This window comes from Neomonachus schauinslandi, chromosome 13 (genome assembly GCF_002201575.2).
Source record: "Neomonachus schauinslandi chromosome 13, ASM220157v2, whole genome shotgun sequence".
Classification (NCBI taxonomy): Eukaryota; Metazoa; Chordata; class Mammalia; order Carnivora; family Phocidae; genus Neomonachus; species Neomonachus schauinslandi.
Genome location: NC_058415.1, coordinates 92,385,213 through 92,404,866, shown reverse-complemented (window position 1 = coordinate 92,404,866; position 19,654 = coordinate 92,385,213). Strand labels below are relative to the sequence as shown.

General features: G+C 55.0%; 1 protein-coding gene across 6 annotated transcripts in view; it reads left to right on the top strand.

The window, feature by feature from the left end:
- Nucleotides 1-2,744: 2,744 nt before the first annotated feature.
- SEC16A (SEC16 homolog A, endoplasmic reticulum export factor) overlaps nt 2,745-19,654 on the top strand; it is a 34,913-nt gene continuing 18,003 nt past the window's right edge. For 4 of the 6 annotated variants that reach the window (XM_044920734.1, XM_044920733.1, XM_044920732.1 and 1 more), the window contains exons 1-7: nt 6,225-6,243; nt 8,265-11,918; nt 13,760-13,896; nt 17,053-17,150; nt 18,224-18,350; nt 18,850-19,021; nt 19,119-19,293. In XM_044920734.1, coding sequence (XP_044776669.1) covers nt 8,334-11,918; nt 13,760-13,896; nt 17,053-17,150; nt 18,224-18,350; nt 18,850-19,021; nt 19,119-19,293 — 4,294 coding nt within the window. In that variant the 5' untranslated portion in view covers nt 6,225-6,243; nt 8,265-8,333. Of the gene's footprint in view, nt 3,019-3,792; nt 3,860-6,224; nt 6,244-8,264; nt 11,919-13,759; nt 13,897-17,052; nt 17,151-18,223; nt 18,351-18,849; nt 19,022-19,118; nt 19,294-19,654 lie in introns of those variants that run through there. The other 2 variants (XM_044920731.1, XM_044920730.1) reach the window with 2 other exon arrangements.

Here is a 19,654-nt window from a genome sequence, read left to right as displayed (position 1 = left end):
GCGATGTCCCTCCTGGTGGGGAGCCCCTGAGAGCTTCCTTGCTTTCAGAAATCAAGTGCAAGGCCTGAAGAGCCCCAGGCAAGGCACACCCCCCTGATGCTACCTCCCACTCTCCACGTTTCTGCCCCTTGCCACTCCAGAAGCCTCTGTTTGCTTCAGCCACAAATGCGCCTTTTTCTCCACCCCTGGCTCTACCCTGTCACCAGCAGGTGGGACCCAGGCCTTGCCAGGTGCCCCCGCGGTGCCCCCAACCACACTGGGCACATCTGCAGCTCTCCAGTGTCCATGCTCCCCAGGGCGGAGGCCCGGCCTGTCAGTCCCACAGCCCCAGCCCCAGCTCCTAGCAGTGCCTGACACACAGTAGGGCTCAGCCAATGATGCATACAGTTTGCTGAAGGAGGTCTCTCTCGGTTTTTTCCAGGGCCCTGCTGCAGCTAACGGGACACGACTCCCTTTCTTGCCTGGCTCTGACTCTCTGCGGAATTAGCGTCCTTCGTGTGCTTTCTAGGACACCGCTCTCACTTATGTCACCTTACATGTGTACTTGGCTCAACGATTAAGAAAAGAACAAGTTCTCTGAGGCTTGCCAGGTACCAGGCACGTTTGCAGATGCTGGAGATGAGAGACCAGAGAGACGGTGCCATGCTTATGATTAGCCTGGATGTGGATTTTTTCTTGCAAGGCACCCCCGGGGTCTGGGATGGTTCTACTAGTACTTTATACCCCAGCTACCCCCATGGAGGTGCCTCCCTCTGCTTATTCTCGGCCTGGCCACACACCACCGACAGGCGCTCCACACCACGGGGGCCACAGAACAAGCTCTGACACCCAGCTCTCTCTGCCCCTGGACCTGTGCTCTCCTGAAGGAACTGATGTCCCCTTCCTCTCCATTCAGACCTGCTCAGCTGTATGGCCTCCTCTTCCAGAAGCCCTGCCTGACAGCTCTTTCCACCTCGAAGCCCTAATGCACTTTTTCCCTGGACCACTCAGCCAGCCCTGTCTCATGGAGGCGGCCCCTTGCTCTCTCCAGGCTGAGTCAAGCAGGCCCCCTCCCATGCCCCCAGCCTCAGCGCCCAGGATGGAGGGCTTGAGTCAGAGGCTGAGCAGAGCACCTGGTGAGGAGCAGGACCGCCCTAAAAGCATCCACTTACAAACCACTCTACTGCAGCTACTTTATGCCCTGGAGGAGTAAGGGGCAGAGGCTCATGGCCATGGGCCACCAGCCTTCACCTGCACCGAGACTGCGGGTACCCCTCCAAGGGCTCCTTCCCACAATCACCGAAATGGTCGGTTGTCAGCTCCAAAATCTAGGGAGCTACAGCCCCAGGCTGGGGCTGCTGGGGGGAGGGGGCCTGACCCCCTCCCACAATGTGCCCAATGTCTAGACCAGCGCTGTCCAATGGAAATATGCCAGGCACGTATGGAATTTTAAACTTTTGATGAGCTATGTTAAAAAAAGGGAACAGATGAAATAAAATGTAATAGTATATTTAACTCAATATACCCAAAATGTTATCATTTCAATGTGTGATAGAAAGCTATCAGTGGGCCATTTGATGTTCTTGGCACCCTGGCCTCTAACGTGTACTTAGATCCCATCCCAGCTCGGCCCAGCCCCCCGTGCAGGCGCTCAGCGGCAGCCTTCTTTGGACAGTGCAGGCTACTGCGAGGGGCTGACGAGCACAGTCCTGGGAAGTGTGTAGCCCTGGGTCCCGTGCGCTCTGGGTAACAGGACTACAGCTCCTGTTACTGAGCTTTTCATGAGGAACAAACAACTCTGCCCTCAGGAAAGAGCGGCTGACTCTAGCCCCCGTAGGTGAGCTTCAGGGAGGCGGTGGCATTTGTTTGGTTTTTTTTGTTTTCGTTTTTAAAGATTTTATTTATTTATTTGAGACAGAGAGAATGAGAGAGACAGAGAGCACATGAGAGGGGGGAGGGTCAGAGGGAGAAGCAGGCTCCCCGCGGAGCAGGGAGCCTGATGCGGGACTCGATCCCGGGACTCCAGGATCATGACCTGAGCCGAAGGCAGAAGCTTAACCAACTGAGCCACCCAGGCGCCCCAAGGCGGTGGCATTTGTATGCAGCCTCCGTGAGTCAGGGAGGAGGAAGGACAGAATGAGGGACACGCTGCAAGCAAAGGGAAGCAGTGCGTCCCATCGGCGCGGGCCCTATGTGCTCTGCAGCCAGTCGCCCTGTGCCCATTTGCCCCTGACAGGCCCAGGACAGCCCAGTTCGTGCCTGCTGTTCAGGTAGAGGTGTCAACAGCACGTTGTCAAGGTGCTCAGCCCGCCTGGACTCCAGGTCGCTGAGGATGTGATGGAGCTTACAAGCGGCGGACCTGTGACTCAGAGCCCAGCCTCCATGACCTTTGGCTCGACTGTGGGCCTAGACCTCTCTCCTGCACACCAGGCTATGGAGGGCCAAGAACGTGAGGGCTTGCACTCCAGGGGCTTAACGGGAGGGAGGAGGGGATGGGCCCTTGCACCTTTGCCTCTGCTTCCCCCTTTCAGGGGGGTTAACAGTGACATCTGTCTCTGCAGAGCGGTTTGTTGAGACACAGTGACTGCAGGAGGAAGTGAATCAAGGGCGGCCGATCCAGGGCTGAGTTCCAGCCCACGCTTGCTAACTCTGTGTTGAAACAGGTTGGGACCTTGATTTCTGCAAGGCAAATGTTAGCTTAGCAGAGTGGCCACGTCAGATAGGCTGAGACTCCCCCGGCACCCCCTGGGGCCCTGACAGCGTGGCTGCTCCCCGCCAACGTCACAGCACAATCCTTCCTTCTTCCCAGGCTCCTGAGTCCCAGGGTGACCAAGGAGCCCTTCACCCCCAGGCAGGCCTCCTCAGCGGCTGCTGTTGCACTAGCTGCCGCTGGGAGCTCGGCCACGGGGCGGGGAGGGCGGTGGGGGGAGGGATGCAATCGGATGGTCATCCCTGCCACTCTTCCCGACCCCTGGAAGGAGCTGGAGCAAGTGGGAGCAGGCTGCTACTCTCCCCTCTCCCTGCCAGGCAGGTGTGCAGGTGAGTGGGCCGGGCCGGGCCGACTGCTTCCCACCTTCTGAACCTCCCTTCCTCACTGGGGAAATGTGGATACACGCGGCGGCACCGCCTCGTCCCTAAGAGGATATCCTCCACGGGAGGGCTCGGAGGGTGCCATCCACCGGGAGCAGCAGGAGGCCAGGCGCGGCGGCCCGGCCTGTCCATTGCACACAAGTACCCGCTCAACGGCTGCGGAACGCCGAACGGAGCCCTGGCTTCCGTCCACGCGGCTTGGGGGCCGCGTCCGGGCGCAGAGGCAGCCGCTGCCCGCCGGGGGAAGAGCCGAGGCCTCGGAGGGGCTCGGGCGGACGGAGGAAAAGGACAGGAGCAGCGGGGCGTGCGCGGGGGTGGCGGCCGCACCGCGTAGGGGCGGCGTGGCCGGGGCCGGGGGGCTGCCTACAGGACGACTCCCAGGGCTCCGCTTCCCGAAGGCCGGGCGCGGACCGAAACGAACTTCCCGGGCAGAACTGGAACCCTGAGCCACCAGTGGCCGTAACCAGGCAACCCGTGAGCCGCCGCGAGGTGCGCAGGCGCAGCCCGCTCCGGCGGCCGGCGCACGCGCGGTCGCCTCCGCCTGTCTCCAGCCCTGGAGGAAGTCCAACGGCAGAATGGGAGGGTCGCGCCTGCGCTAGGGCGCCGCTCGGCTTCTCGGTGCCGCCGAGTAGCCGTTCTCGGCCTCGGTCGTTCAAGACTGGTTCTTCACTTGGGCCTGACTGAAGAACCCCGACTCTCTCCCATCCTAAGACGAGAAAAAACTGGGAGAAAGAGCTGGCGTAACCAGGGCGACGTCCCCGAGCAGCCCTCCGCGCGCCCGGCCCGGCAGGTGGGCGAAGGGCGGGTCGCAGGGGGGGGCGGGTCGCAGGGGCGAGGCCAAGGGAGCGGGACCAAGGGATGAACGCCGAAAGATTGGTCGCAGGCGAGGGCGGGGCCAACGGGGCGGACGAATGGATGGCCGGCGAGGGAGGGGGCGGAGCTAACGTACGGGGAGTAGCGTCTCGGGAGCAGCTGCGATGGGCGGGGCTGATGGGCGTGGTGGGCAGGCGTGGCGCGCGCTGACGTCGCGGTCGGACACGTCGGCGGCGCGGCGGCCGGAGCCGGATGTGCCAAGATGGCTGCTGCGGCTGTCGTGTCTGCGCTCGTCGCCGCAGCCGGGCCGGCTTTCGCCGGCTGCTCCTGAGGGGTTGGCCCAGGGATCGCGGAGGGGCCGGGCGGGAGCCTCGGCCGCCCTGTGGCGCGCCGGTGAGGGCCGGGGTCGGGCGGAGGGGAGCGGCCGGGCCGGGCCCAGCCCCAAGCGGACGGCGCCTCTCCCGGTACCGCCAGGTGTCGGGCAGAGGCCCCGGGGGCGGGTGGGGACCTGCGGGCCCGGGGTGGGTCCGGCTGGGCCAGGTGCGCGGCCCGCCTGCCGCCTTCTGCACCTCTGTTGCCCTCGTCAGACTGACGGGGACCCCGCAGGTGCGGCCTGCACTGTGGCAAGTGCCTGTCGGGCTCGCTGTGTTGACACTTGGCTTAGCCCTGGTGGCCTGGACGGAGGGTTGTGTGCGAGTGGCTGGAAGATAGACCAGACCTGCGACTTTTTAAAGAGTACAAACGAGTACGAAATTTCTTTAGCAGTTTTGCGTGTCCTTTGCTTGGAAGCTTCTGAAGTAGTTTTGTCTGCATTGGTTGAGAGATTTCTCCTGGGCCACGCTGGTGAAGAGACAGATTAGCATTGCTGCTGTTGTTGGGAATTTCGTGGCAAAGTGACAGGTGTTGCAGCGGAGGTCTGTCACTTGTGTTTTACATTAAGGGTTAGAAGGATACGGAATAAAATTACAGTTCTTGTGGCGGAAGAATTACAGTCGAGTGGGCACATCACACAGCCACTTAAAATCAGTTTTTGCTGCTTCACCTGAAAACACTTTTATTTTAATTTTTTTTTTTTAAAGATTTTATTTATTTATTTGACAGAGAGAGCGAGAGCAGGAACACAAGCAGGGGGAGTCGGGGGAGGGGGGGAAGCAGGCTTCCCGGGGAGCAGGGAGCCCGATGTGGGGCTCGATCCCAGGACACTGGGATCATGACCCGAGCCGAAGGCAGACGCCCCAAGACTGAGCCACCCAGGCGCCCCTGAAAACACTTTTAAATGGCTTGGAGATTGGGCATGAGCTGCTTAAGATTATGTGTTAAACCCGTTTGTGCAGATGTTAACCTGAGTGGTATTTCCCACCCCAGATATGGCAGGGAGCAAACCAGGTCACACACAGTTGTTTCTAACATTGATACTTTTGCAAGTTTCAGCAGAACCAGGCTCCCTGCAGGTTTTTTTCCCCCGTGCCGTTTCTTAGGGTTCTGGGTGTTGTTATCTTGCAAACATAAGGCAAGAGGCATGTTCCTGTGATTCATTCACCCTAAATAGCAGTAGGTCCCAAAATCATCCAGAAAGCTTTCTTTAGGGTAGTGTGTCGATTTTAATGATTCCTTCTTGCTTCTGTAAAGCTCTTTCCTGAATGTCAGTGCGTCCTTTAGGATCTTTGTCATTTTTAGCAGTGTTGAGGCTCCGCTTTCTCTAAATGTGTTTGATTCTGTACTTAGGAAAGTTGGAGTTTATGGTTTCTTTGAGTGGAGTGTCTCATAGTCTGACAGGGACATCACACTCACAGTTGCCGTGAGGGAGATTGAAGGCAAATGGTAGACTCCCAGGTTCTTTCTGGCATTCCTCTTGGTTTACACACTCGTAGCTTGAGGCCACAGCTCTGAGGATAAGGAGTGGGCTTTAAGTGTCTTGGTCCCACAGTCAGGAATTTATATTGGAAATAGGTGTGCTTAAGTATTTCCGAGAGATACAAGGCAGTCTACTTGAAGAACTAGGTAGGTTTATGAGTAATGCATCTTTAAGAACAGCAGCTGGTGTCTCTGAAATAGTGCTTTTTTAAAAAAGTTAGATGACTTGAGGGTGCAGGATGACTTCCTCGCTGTAAGTTCCCTGGGGTCAGGAGAGAAGTGATAGGCAGTTTTTCTGTTTGTGAATAGAGAAAAAAGATTAAAAGGATAATGTTCAAAATTGTTCCAAATGAAATTGGCATATTGGTAAAAAGCTCTCAATTATGGGTAGGGGGGAGAGTAGGGGATTCTACGTTATAGGAGAGTGATACTGTTTGCTTATAAAATGGTTCTTAGTCTGGGAGTTGAGAAAATAGTTTTTAAAGAAAGTTTCTTCAAGGAAAGCATGTAAGTATAAACCTGTGAAATTTACATTTTGATAACATTTCCCTATTAAATAGCAGTAGGGATTAAGGCATCCCAGAATCTCTGTGAGTAGAACTTTGTAAGATGAAACCCAGAAGAAACCTTAGAAATTGTCATATTGCTTCTCTTACTTTATAGATGAAGTGACAGGGTCACAAAAAGACAAGGGGTGTGCCCGGGGCCATTCAGCTGGACATCTAGCCGTGCTCTCCCAGTTACACCTCTGCTGTGTAATCCTCTGGGCCTCTGCCATGTGTGGTTTTTCTTTTTTAAAGCTGCTTAGAATGGTGAGGGTCCTCTGCTGAAGCCTTACAAGGAGGAAGTCGTGTCTTGGGGGGTGTCCTGGGTGCCTCTGTTGCGCAGATAACAAGTCCATAGAAAGCTGAGCTGTAAACGTGCTTTGTTTTGAAATGGCTCCTTATAACCCAGTGAGGTCTCCAATGCTGTTCCTAATACAGTCCATTAAATTTGAGTGAGTTTCGGAGTGCTCTTCAGTCAGAAGGGGTTCCCTGTTGGCCTAGGACAGAGCATGTGTGGGCAGTAATGGTAGTGAAGTAAAGATTCCTAGGACTAGTTTCCAGAGAGACATAGGAGCTTTCCTTTGTAATAGTTTTACTTAAAACACATTCATAAGTGCGTTCTTGTATCTGGCTATCAGAAAGATTTCCAAGAGCAAAAATTTAGTACATCTGCAGAAACGTGTGGGTTACACTCTGGAGTCCTTCCACGATTTCTCCCTCTGGTGTTTACTTACCCCCGTGATTGGCTAAACTTACCCTGTTTGTGAGGGTGGTACTAGGGGGAAGGACTTAACACATAGAGAAAGAATTTGTAAAGAGACAGTACCTGGGTTTTTGTCTTAGAAGTACAGGTTAACTGTTCAGGGTTATACTTAATGTATCTTATTTAGAAAAAAAACCCACCACTAGCACCAGCAAGAAAAAACACTGTAAAGATGATTTTGCTTCTTTGTTTTCTATAAAAGTTTTTTTTGGCACTCTATTACTGAAAACTTTTGAATGAAGTCAGCTGGTCAGTTTTATTTATTTATTATTTTCTTAAAGATTTTATTTATTCATTTGACAGAGAGACAGTGAGAGAGGGAACACAAGCAGAGGGAGTGGGAGAGGGAGAAGCAGGCTTCCCACAGAGCAGGCAGCCTAATGCGGGGCTCGATCCCAGGACCCTGGGATCATGACCCGAGCCGAAGGCAGATGCTCAACGACTGAGCCACCCAGGCACCCCGAGTTGGTCAGTTTTAAAACTGCTTTAAGCTTACTTGGGGTTTTCATTCTAGGGATAGTTGTTACAGCTCTGGCAGTCAGAGGCAACTTGTTTTGCTAATGCTATTCAGGCAGTCATCACACAGAAAACGAGGGCTTTTGCAGGGGAGCATAAAAGGCATTTTAGTATATTTTAGATTTTTCAGCTTGTATTACTCTGTACTTTATAACGCTCTTTCATTAGAATGGAAATACAAATTTTAAACTTTTGTTTTCATTTCAAGATTTAGTATTAACCTTTGTGAGAAGTATGATATGCAGTCTTAATAGAGGAGTTGGCTCTTTCGGGATCTGGAGATAATTTATGGGGCGATGTCAGCGTACCTGGTAGTAAGTCAGAGCAGCAGTTCAGCTGTGCTTCATCTCTGCCCTCTGGGTGGGGGCGTCACGGAGGCAGCAGGCATTCCACACGGGTATTCAGCTGGGCTACAAAACTGAACCGCAGAGAAGGCAGTGACTTGTGTCAAGTCAGTCAGTGAGCTCCGGGCACAGCCCGCGTTTGCATCCCGATCCGGTGTTCTCCCTGTTCTTGCCTGTGCATGCAGCAGCCCCTCTGGGGCGCAGTTCTGGGCGGGAGGGGGGTGAGAGCAGGAGCTGAGGGACTGAAGATGCAAACTCTTAAGTTGTTTCCAGCCTTTCTCTGTTTTTTTAGTTTTCCTAATTCTGGCTGGGAGTTTGAATATATGGATTTTATGCTAATTTCTTCTTTTTCTTTTTCAGTTCAAATTAAGGAAAACCTATATCCTGCTTCTTTCTGTAAGCAGCATCTAATTGTGCAAAAGATCAGTCATGCAGCCACCTCCCCAGGCAGCCCCATCCGGTGTGGTTGGGCCACCTCCAGCTGGGACTCCTCAGAGCATGTTCTGGTCCAACAGACCATATAGGAGACAGGCAAATAATAACGCACCCGTGACTCCGATAACTTGCCCACTGCAGCCGGTGACGGATCCATTTGCTTTTAGTAGACAGGCGCTACAAAATACATCATTGGGCAGTTCGTCCAAAAGTAGCCCACCCATTCTGCAAGGCCCGGCCCCACCAGAGTTCCTTCAGCGCACCGGTCTGCCTGTGCCTCACACAAATGCTGGGGATACCCTCCAAGGACCAGTGTCACAGCCCAGAGCAGATGGCAGTCTGTTTTCCAGTGTGCTGACCCCTTCAACTCCATCGGAGCCCAAGGTGAACAGGAGTGCCGAGGTTGCTTCCGGCTCAGAACCCGAAGTTCAGACTCTGCCATATCCTCAGTACATTCCAGGAGCGGGTGTTGACAGTTCTCATGGGGGCCATCCTCACACGAACATGCTTGGGCCCGATAGGCCCCTGAGTAGGCAGAACCCGCATGACAGTGCTGCAGCATTAGCACCATCCCCTTTCTTCCCTCAGCCTCGTCAGCAAATGCCAGGGCAGTGGGGACCAGGGCAGGGAGGCCCACAACCCTCAGGTCAACATTATTGGCCCCGCCCAGAAGGACCTGTTCAGAACGCGGTGCCTCACGCCTCCAGCGTTTCTCACTTCCTTGCTCCGTCCAACCCGCATCATGGTCCTGGCCACGAGCAGCTCAACCCACTGGTGTGTTTGCCAGGACCCTTAGCCGGTGATGGAAGCAACGAGGCGGCCTACCTACAAAGTGGAAACCATTCAACAAATAACTTTGATCCTGAAAATGCGTTCAGGCAAAATTCTAGAGCTGGGAATACTTGGGCGAGCCAGGAGCTCAGGCCAAATCCAGGAGTGAATAAAGAGCAGTTGCCAGACCTCGCTCTCGTTAATCCCCTCGCTCAGGGAAATAGCCCAGAAAGCCATTTGCACTACCCCCCAGGGGCCGGGACCAGCCGAGCCCTGTCAGAAGTGGACTCCGGGGCTCTCTCCATGTTTTTCCAAGGTGGGGAAACAGAAAACGAGGAGAATCTCTCCTCTGAAAAAACAGGCTCTGCTGGTCAGTCTGACTTTGACGGCTTCTCGCCCAGCCCCACGCTTGGTCATCCTCCTGCACATGTGGGAGCAGGTGGCATTTACCAGGCCTTTCCCAAAGGTTCCAACAATGAGGCCACGCAGCAGGGAGGACTCCCACAACCTTATTTTTCTCAGTCTGCAGGCGTCCAGCCTGATCGGCCCCCGGCAACAAGCGCCGCCGCCGCCGTGTGGGGCAGCACAGCAAGTGCAGGGGCGCACGCGGCCAGCAGCGTGCAGTCTGAGAATATGGAAGACCTAGAATTCATTCAAAATCAGGAAGTTCTGCCAAGTGAGCCCCTGAGTTTGGACCCTTCCTCCCCAAGCGATCAGGTCAGATACGGGCCCCTTCCCGGGCCAGCCGTCCCCAGGCTTGGTGGTGTGGGCCACGCTGGAGGTGGGGGCCCAAATCTTGAGGCCCCGGATTCAGTGCTGCACCCTGTGCGGTCTGATGGCGCGTCAGCCGGTTACAGCAGCAAGAACCACAGGAATCTCCCGAGTGCAGCCAGGCCCCAAGATGTAGGCACTTTCATTCAGCAGGAAGTTGGAAAACCTGAAGATGAGTCTTCGGGGAGTTTTTTTAAGCAAATTGATTCTTCTCCTGTGGGAGGAGAGACAAACGAGACCACCGTGAGTCAAAATCACCACAGCAGCCGGTCCCAGCCCTCAACCCCAAGCCCCCCAAAACCCACTGGAATATTTCAGACAAGTGCAAATAGTTCTTTTGAACCAGTGAAATCGCACTTAGTTGGAGTAAAACCCATCGAGGCTGATCGTGCCAATGTGGTAGGTGAGGTGAGAGGGGCCACTGCCCACCAGAAGCAGCGTGGGGCCACTGCTGCCCGACCCGACGCCTCCCCCGGCAACCTGGAGCAGCCACCGGACAACATGGAGACCCTGTTCACGCTCCAGGCCTGTTCTCCACCCTTCTCCGTCCCTGTGGAGCCTGGCCACGGGCTCTTGCACAGTGGGGGACCGCCCTTGGAAACTGTGCTCCTGGCAGCGGAGAAAAGGCCTTTGGCCAGAGCCCAGGGAGCTGTGAAGTGTGAGAGCCCAGTGACGACGTTGTGGGCACAGAACGAGCTGCCAGATTTTGGAGGCAATGTCCTTCTAGCCCCGGCTGCTCCTGTGTTGCACGTGCCTGTGAAACCCCAGCCGTCGGAAGTGATTCAGCCTCCAGATGAGGGCGTGTCCGCTCCGCAGTCCCAGGAGCCGGGCTCCGGCCTCCCTCTGCCAAGTGGGGACAGCATCTGTGCTTCTGAGAACCTTGAGAATCCTCCCAAGATGGGAGAAGAGGAGGCCCTCCCGTCACAGGCAAGTTCCGGCTATGCCAGTCTGTTGTCCTCACCGCCCACTGAATCTTTGCAGAATCAACCAGTCTTGATTGCCCAGCCTGATCAAAGCTATAATTTGGCTCAGCCCATTAATTTTCCTGTGTCCTTATCGAGTCCTAACGAGAAGAATCAGCCCTGGAGAGAAGCTGTGGTCGGGGATAAGCCCTCGGCAAGCAGCCGGGCTGTGGGGGGGGACTCTGGAGATGGTGCTGCTGTGTCTGGGATCACGGCCGGTGCTCTCACCCACTCGCCTCTGCCTAGCAGTCTCATGCACAGTAGTTTTCCACAAGTTCCTGGTACTTCGGAGATAGTTTCTAATCAGCCTGCTAATTTGCTGGTTCAGCCGCCACCTCATCCAGTTCCAAAGAACTTGCTTTCAGAAAGCCAAAAGATTGATAATGCAGAGAACGTTCTTCCTGAGTTGGTTAGTAGCCCTGCTGGAAGCACAGGCGTGATGTTAGTGCCCCCTGCAAACGCTACCTCAGTACCTACTGGTAGTAAGGCAGATCACTCCAGTCATCGGGAAGAAACTCCTGGAGCCCTAGACTTCACACTAAATAGGACTTTGGAAAATCCTCTAAGGATGTATAGCCCATCCCATGCTGACAGCTCTGCGTGTCGGCACACCGTCAGCAGTCATCCGAGACAACCTGGGCCCGGGCCACATAACTCAGACCATTTCTACCAACAGGTGACAAAAGACGCTCAGGACCAGCGTGGCCTAGAGAGAGCCCAGCAGGAGCCAGCACCGCCTCTTCCACAAGGGCCCAAAGCAACGTGTTCAGAACCTTCAAACCCAGGAAGTCCACCCTTGCAGGGACAGCCCCAAAACTTGGTCCCACCACCCGCAAGCCCAGCTCCAGCTGACACAGGTCAGCCGCTGCCGGCCCGGCCACCTCGGTCCTCCAGCGCGTCGGTCGTGTCCACCAGCTCGAGCCAGGCAGCCGTGCGGTCAGACCAGCACTGGCTGCAGCCGCCTCTTCCGGACTTGGCATCTTACTACTATTACAGACCCCTGTACGATGGCTACCAGTCCCATTACCCCTCGCCATACCCGCTGGAGCCTGGCCCGGCCCCCCTCTATTACCAGGTACGCTCAAGCTCTTGGGCTTGAATCCTGTGACCAGTGGTTCCTTTCTCTCGAGCTGTGCTCCTTGGCAGGCTTTTGTTGCTCAGCGCAGAAGTAAGTAGTGCCGTCACCGTGCAGAGTGCCGGTTCCAGGCACCGCTGCGTGAGGCAGGCGCCCCGCTCACGGAGCTTGCTCTGCCCGGCGCGGCCCGTCTCTTGGAAGTTTACTCTGCACGCCTGTGTATTGCGTTGCGTGCAATACCTGATTAATTTTTTCACATGGCATCCCCCAACTTACATGGCTGAGAAGCCACCTGTTCCCTGTCCCACCGGTGGCTTCTCTGTAGAACTTGAGTTGTGGGTTGCACACTTTGGGAAACTGGGATAGCCTCTGCAAGCTTCGGTGTGGTTTTGATGTGAAAAATCTACCTGACGAGTAACAGGAAGTACAGTATTTGAAGTCCCTTCTCAAGAATAAAAACATTTAGAGAAAATGTTAGGTTTGAAATATAATCCTAGCAAAACAGCCAAGGGGGATGAAATTCCATAACCTCCCTGAGGGGCAGCAGTGGGGTGGGGGCCCCGGCCACTGTGCTACGCGGAAGCCTTGCCCTTCACCATGGCCCAAGTGCACGAATGTTGTTTAAATTGGGTTCTGTTCAGTCCTGTTACTTTGAAACCATATGGTTCAAGCGTACACATTGGAACGCTGTCTGCTTCTCATGACTTGTAGTCCTAGCCCAGCATCACCCAAAGGTAGCTGAGTTCACGGGAGTGTGGACCTCAAGTTTGAAAAGCACGGTCCTACTGGGCAGGGGGGTTGGCCATCCTGGGGCCCTTGCAGTCAGAGGCGGCTGGGTGTGCAGGGCTGGTGGGGTTGGGCCAGGCGGCAGCCCCCATTGACAGGAGGCTTGGGTCTCCTTTGTAGGCTTTTAGCATCTTTGGGAATGTATGAGTGTATGAATAGTGCACAACTAAGCACTGAGACCAGCAAATTCTAGATTCTGGAAGGAGCCCCAAGGACTCCTGTTGCCACACACCGAAATTGATTTTCGATGCGCCCAGAGCCCACGGGGGCTGGCAGAGCGTGAGGGGAGCAGTGTACCTGCTTTGGGTCCTTTGTGTATCAACTCCGTGTGCCTCCCAGGAGTTCCAGCCGGAGCCCAGCACACTTTCGTGGGAGCCTGCCCCCTGCTGCCCTTTGGCCTTGTCGCCACAGCCTGCAGCAGTGGTCAAGAATAAGTCTGTTTGACATGATTTCTCCTCTTCAGGTGATGGCAGAGAGTCAGGCTCGTAGACCAAAGGGCTGATTCTGTCTCATGCCTGGATCGCCTCATCTCTGCTTCGGGTCTGCACATGGCCGCTCCTTAGAGACAGAGCCGTGGCCATTCATCAGTCCGTTAATGGAGCCGAAAGCCTCATGAGAGTAAAACGTGATCCTCTCTTTGAGGCTTCCCCTAGCTCCAGGACCCACTGAGATGAAACCCTGGTTATTTTGCTTACCTGAGATGGTGTCTGAAACAGAACACAAACTTGTGGGGTCATCGCATCTCCACATTCGAGACTTCAGGGACTAGAAGCCTGGCGGAGTCCTCGAGAGTCTCCATGGTTCCGTAGGGTTTGCCCGCTGACACATTGGCCATCTCCTGAGCAGGAGCAGGGCAGTCCCTTTGAGGAAGATCCTGCCACCTGCCTGTGGCTGTGGATTTCAGATTGTAGGTTTTCTGTTGTGCATGAGGGAAGCCCCACGTCCAGCGCTCCTCCTAGAGGGCCATCATCAGTGCCATTTAGAGCTAGTGCCGGCTGCTCGATATGCTGTGTCTCTGCTGGTCTCTAACGTCACACAAACCCTTCTTCCGGCAGGACGTCTATGGCCTGTATGAGCCCAGGTACAGGTCCCATGACAGTGCAGCGTCTGCCTATGCTGAGAGCTACCGCTACGCCGAGCCTGAGCGACCCAGCTCCCGAGCAAGTCACTGCTCAGACCGGCCACCTGCCAGGTGATGGACGTCCGTGTTGCTGGCTGTGGTAGTAACTTAGTGATCTGAGGAAGACTGTACTCGTAAAGAGCTATACCAGCCTATCCTGTGTTTGTGTTTACTCAGCACGGGCAGAGCACAGGAGCACTTTGAAATGGAACAGAGCCCCACCCCCACCCCACCCCCGAAGCCACCTTGTCCTGTCCGCCAGCGCTGGGCAGGGCAGACTCTTGGCGGGGTCCTCTTGCGGCCAGCTGCTCCTCCTACGGCCGAGGCGCGCACGCGGCTCTGGCATTTGGCTGACTGGGTGTTCAGGGCCCTTATGGGGCAGCTTTGCCCGTGCAGACGCTTCCCTACTACTAACTGCAGAGGTGCTTGATTATTGGGCCAGAACACCTGCCCACGTCCCCTTCGCAGCACTGCCCCTGTGGTGGAAGGCCCCCGCACACCTCCGGCCTGCTGCTCTCTCTCGCTGACCAAGCACGTCTCGTTCTGTGATTATAGATGAGGGATTCTTTTTTTAAGATTTATTTATTTATTTTAGAGCGAGAACACAGAGGGAGGGCAGAGGGAGAGAGAATCTCAAGCAGACTCCCTGATAAGCACAAGAGTCGGACGCAGGGCTTGATCTCCTAACCCTGAGATCATGACCTGAGCTGAGATCAAGAGTCAGACATTTAACCAACTGAGCCACCCATGCGCCCCTGGGTGAGGGATTTTGGAAGATCACGGGCGTCACGCCTTCAGCCAACTAGGAACTGAGGCGGGTCCCAGCCCCCACTCGGAGCCGCAGGGTGTGCGGCCTGTTCCCGGGTGCGACCTTGCCTGCCTTCCAGAGCCTTGACCTATACTCGCTCATCGTCCGCTTGGAGGAAGGACGGGTCACGGGTGTGGGTTTTGTTACAAGAGTACATGGTTTCTTGAACTTGTAGTAGAGGAGGTCTGATTGCCGATGGAGACTTTGTGCGTGCATTGCCTTTCAAAATCTTGGGATCCTGTTGCTGGTCCTTCAAGGCTTTGATAGCTTGTCTGGAGACAAGGCTCTGTCTCTGTGAGCCTTTGCCTGTTGAGCTGGCCTCTCTGTGCATTCCTGACCTGCACGTGGCCCATACTCCTAGGAGCTTTATGTAAGGAAGTTCCCAAGGGTTTAGCTCCTGTATGGCACCTAGAAGGTGAGGTTTTCTGAAGTTAAGTGTTCTGATTCAGGGAAAGCAACAGGCAGGTGATTTCTAGAGCCCCGTAAGCACGGGGGAGGGTGCAGCCAGCGCACATCTTGCCATTCCAGTTTTCTGTCTGCTTGCCCACCTGCAAGTTAACATGGTACTTCATTCTAAGAGGCCAAGAATTCAAGGTGGCCCCGTGCTGTTGAAAAGTCATCCAACCAGAGGCTAGGCCAGGTTACACGGGAGTGGTTCTGTCCCATCTTGCAGTGTTTCTGTTCTCGTGCTGTCTTCACTGCTCACTTGTGACACCTCTGGAGAACACCCTGTCCTTCCTGCCCTGCTTCGGTTGGGGGGCAGTGTGTGCTTCTGCCTGGTGTGAGCGCATCCCTGCAGGAACTGCCTGCGGTGGGAGCATGTCTTTCGTTTGTGTGGCTGTGTCTTTGCTGATGGATGAATGGGCCTGGTTGGTGAGGGCGGCGAGGAGGTGGCATGCTCTTGGTCCTGCCCTGTGTCAGATCATTGTTCTGAGCCCACTGCAGGTGTGCTCAGGGGCCCCCACTCTGCAGATAGGTGGGGTCTAAGGGTTCTCCTCCAAAGCCCTGGGAAGGGCCCTTGTTCCTATAGCTGAGCCATGGGAGTGGGTGCTCCTCACAGGCCGCCTCTGCCCCAGGAGCTGTGCCAGCCAAGCCCCCAGGCTCAGCTGGGTGACATTCCTGAAGGGACATGAGAAAAGTTATATTTTAAAAGTCAAATATTGTCCGGCACCTGGGTGGCTCAGTTGGTTAAGCGACTGCCTTCGGCTCAAGTCATGATCCTGGAGTCCCGGGATCGAGTTCCGCATCGGGCTCCCTGCTCAGCAAGGAGCCTGCTTCTCCCTCTGACCCTCTCCCCTCTCATGTACTCTCTCTCATTCTCACTCTCTCAAATAAATAAATCTTAAAAAAAACAAAAAAAGTCAAATATTGTCTAAAACTTGTTATTAAGAAACAAAAATGGTAGTAAGTTCTTCTAAGAATCTTACTGCCCCAGGGGCACCTGGGTGGCTTAGTTGGTTAAGCGTCCAACTCTTGATTTCAGCTCAGGTCTTAATCTCGGGGTCGCGAGATTGAGCCCCACACAGAGCTCTGGGCTGGGCATGGAATCTGCTTGACATTCTCTCCCTCTGCCCCTACCCCTCTCCCCACGTTCACTGTGTGCACATGCTCACTCTCTCACTTGCACTCACTCTATTGGAGGGAAAAAACAAGAATCTTACTGCCCAGAAGTTCTGACAGCTGACCTTGCTAGGTTCTGCTTTCTGTGCGCGGAGAGTCAGACTTGTAGCTTGGTCTTTGAGGCTGGTCTCCATCAGGCGCGCTTCAGGTCTCATACCGGTCACATTCAAGACACTGAGCCAGCCGCAGCCCTGCACCTGGGCGCACACCGTCACGCGTCCAAAGGACACAGCACGTGGTCTGTGTGGATGGGTTTGACAGCTCAGTGCGTTTTGCTCCTGCTAAGCGTGATACCAGAAACTTGAGAACCTATTTGAGCCTTGCCATGCAGGACACAGTGCTGAGCACACGGAGGGCGGCCAGCTCGTTGATTCTGCATGGCACTTAAATAGGTATTTAAGAGATGGGTTTTAAAGATTTTATTTATTTGTTTGTCAGAGAAAGAAGGGGCACGAGTTGGGGAGCTGCAGGCAGAGGGAGAAGCAGGCTCCCCGCTGAGCAGGGAGCCCGATGTGGGGCTCAATCCCAGGACCCTGGGATCATGACCTGAACCGAAGGCAGACGCTTCACCGACCGAGCCACCCAGGCGCCCCAAGAGATGAATTTTAATTAGCTGTGTGGGAGGGGGTCCCATCATCTCCTTGTTACTGTTTCGGATCTACCGATGAGTGTTTTTTCACAACCAGAGCGTTTTGCTGAGTGTCTGATGCTCTGGCAATCACGTGTACGGAGTTACGTCTTGTCCTAGTCTAAGAAGCGAGTAGGTGAGTTGTTTTTAACAGTGTGGTGTGTGCTTTCAGGCAAGCGTACCCCGAAAGTTACTACAATTCCAAAAGTGGATGGAGCAGTCAGAGTGACCACTATGCGGATTATTACTCCGGCCAGTACGACTACGGAGGTACGTTCAGGATTCTGCATGGCTGACCGCTGGTGCGTCCCGGTGCGCAGCTGCGCTCTGTGATCGTTTCTTAGGAGACTTCCCCGTTTGTTAGTCCTCGTATGTTTTTAATCCAAGAGCCGAAGTAGTTGAAAATAATCTGTGCCTGGAAATAATTATATTGCTATTTTTCATTAGGAAATTACGATTTGGTTTAGTGTTAACGTCTCTTTATCACATTAGTAGTTTCCTTTGACTTTCTAGCAAAGCGTCGTGAGTAGTTCCAGAGCGGCCTTGTCCATATGTGACTACTTAAATTGATTAAAATAAATAAAATGGAACACCAGCTCCTGGGTTGCACTGGCCACGTGTGGTGTGCCAGTGACCTCCTGTGGCCGGCCCCGACTTGCGCGGTACGGACGTCAGATGTCCCCGCCGTGCCAGGTGCTGCCTGCCGGTCTTGACGCGCTCCTGCTGGGCAGTGCGTGCCCGTCGGTGGCCCTGCCGCGCCTGCTGTCCGGTGCTGGGCAGGGTCCCAGGCCCGCAGCCTCGCAGGCATCCCGGCACAGCCGCCCTGTCTGCTGCTTCCCACAGGCCTCTTTCCTTTCTACGATTGTACTGCTGTAGACGTAAATTCTGCTCATACCTGCCAAAAGTGGGACTTCCAGTTTATAATATTAATGTATATATTTTTTAATATTTTAGTTTTGGAGTATTTCTTAAAACTTTCTGGGTCACGTTAGAAGACATACGAGGGAAATTTGTAGTCCCAGGATTAAGTGTTAAAAGGTCGTGACTACGAACGAAATTTTAACAAAGATACCTTCTAGCGTGTTTTGGGGTTCTTTTTAATCACGTGTGTTGAGAGAACAGCCAGGGGCCGTTAGGTGTTACACGTAATAGGCGGGATACCACCCGGCCCCTCTGTCTCACAGTTAACACTCTCCCAGGGCATGCTGATTTGTGGGAGGAAGGTTTGGTTCATCTAAGAGCCTGGAGGCATGCTTCAGTCCTGGGGTGGTGTGGTCTCTCCAAGGGCCAGAGGAGAGTCTTCCCTTGCCTGCTGTAATCAACTCCGAATCCCCCGCTTACAGACCCAGGTCGCTGGGACCGGTACCACTGTGCGTCCAGATTCAGGGATCCCCGCACCTGTGACCGGAGGTACTGGTATGATGCTGAATACGATGCGTACAGGAAAGAAAACTATGCTTATGGCGACAGGTTGGTACAGCGCACTTTGATAAGAAGGGTTGCTCATAGCCAGAGCTTTGCTCCTGCGTCTCTGGCCTCGTGTCTGTCATTTACCCGAGCTGCACTTGTGTTTGGGATCCTGGTGAGCAGCTGACACTGGGGTCACTATCTGAAAGAGAAGGATGAGCCAGGCCCTCCTGGCAGTTCCCACTTGGGCTGTTGGAGGGGAACTGGCCTCGGCACAGGCGCTGGAAGTCGGCTCCTCCTCTTCTTGGGTCTGGGAGAGGCATGGCCGCACGCAGCGTGAACTTGAAGGATGTTTCTCCAGATCTGAAGGCAGGGATTTGAACTTGGGCTTGGGATGTGGCCACTGTCCCAAGGGTAGGCTCTGACTGGTCTTCTGAGGGTCACGACCCTGGTGGGGTGGTGACGACATGGTGGGGCCTCACTGTGGGGTAGCAAAAGGCCGTCGTCCTGGAGTCACCCACCCACACTCCCCTTTCCTCACCTCTGTCCCTGTTTCCACCAGGCCCGAGAGGTACGATGACCCCTGGAGGTACGACCCTCGCTTCACTGGCAGTTTTGACGACGACTCCGAGCCCCACAGGGACCCTTACGGGGAAGAGGTGGACAGGCGCAGCGTGCACAGCGAGCGCTCAGCCCAGAGCCTGCGCAGCAGCTTCAGCTCCCACTCGCATCAGGTGGGGGCCCTCTCCCCCTCCCTTCCTGCGTGACCGCACGCCCGAGCCCCCGCGTTGCCAGGAGTTGATTTTCCCCGTTTGCTCTATGTTTTCTCAGAGTCAGATTTACAGAAATCACAGTGTGACTGCTGTTCCCTATGAGGCCCCACACCCCCCCGGCTCCTTGCCTGGCCAGTATGCCTACGGCGCCTACGGCAGCAACTTCGGCAGTGCCCAGGGCTTCCCAGAGTACGGATACCCTGCCGACGCTGGCTGGCCTACCGCGGAGCAAGGTGTGTGTGTGTGGTTGGGGCCCTGTGCTCTCGTAGGTACAAAGGGATGTCGAGGCACACTGCTGGGGCAGTCTCCCCAGCCCCGGGTGACGGAGGGAGTGGATTTCAGCTCGCATGGGAATCGGCAGTGGCCTGGCCTGGTCTTCTCTGCAGAATACGGACTGCTGTGAGTCACAGAGCTTGTCACAGTGGCTACGAGCTGCCTGGCCTGTCCATAGTGGCCACGTCAGCGTGGCTCCAAGGACAGGCTCCCTGCCAGCTTCTTGGGTGTGGCGGCACTGTGTTCCCCAGTGCTGGCCACTTGGGTAAGCAGTTTGTGTGGGGGAATTCCTAATTCCCCTTGAAAAGCTCCTCTGCGTGG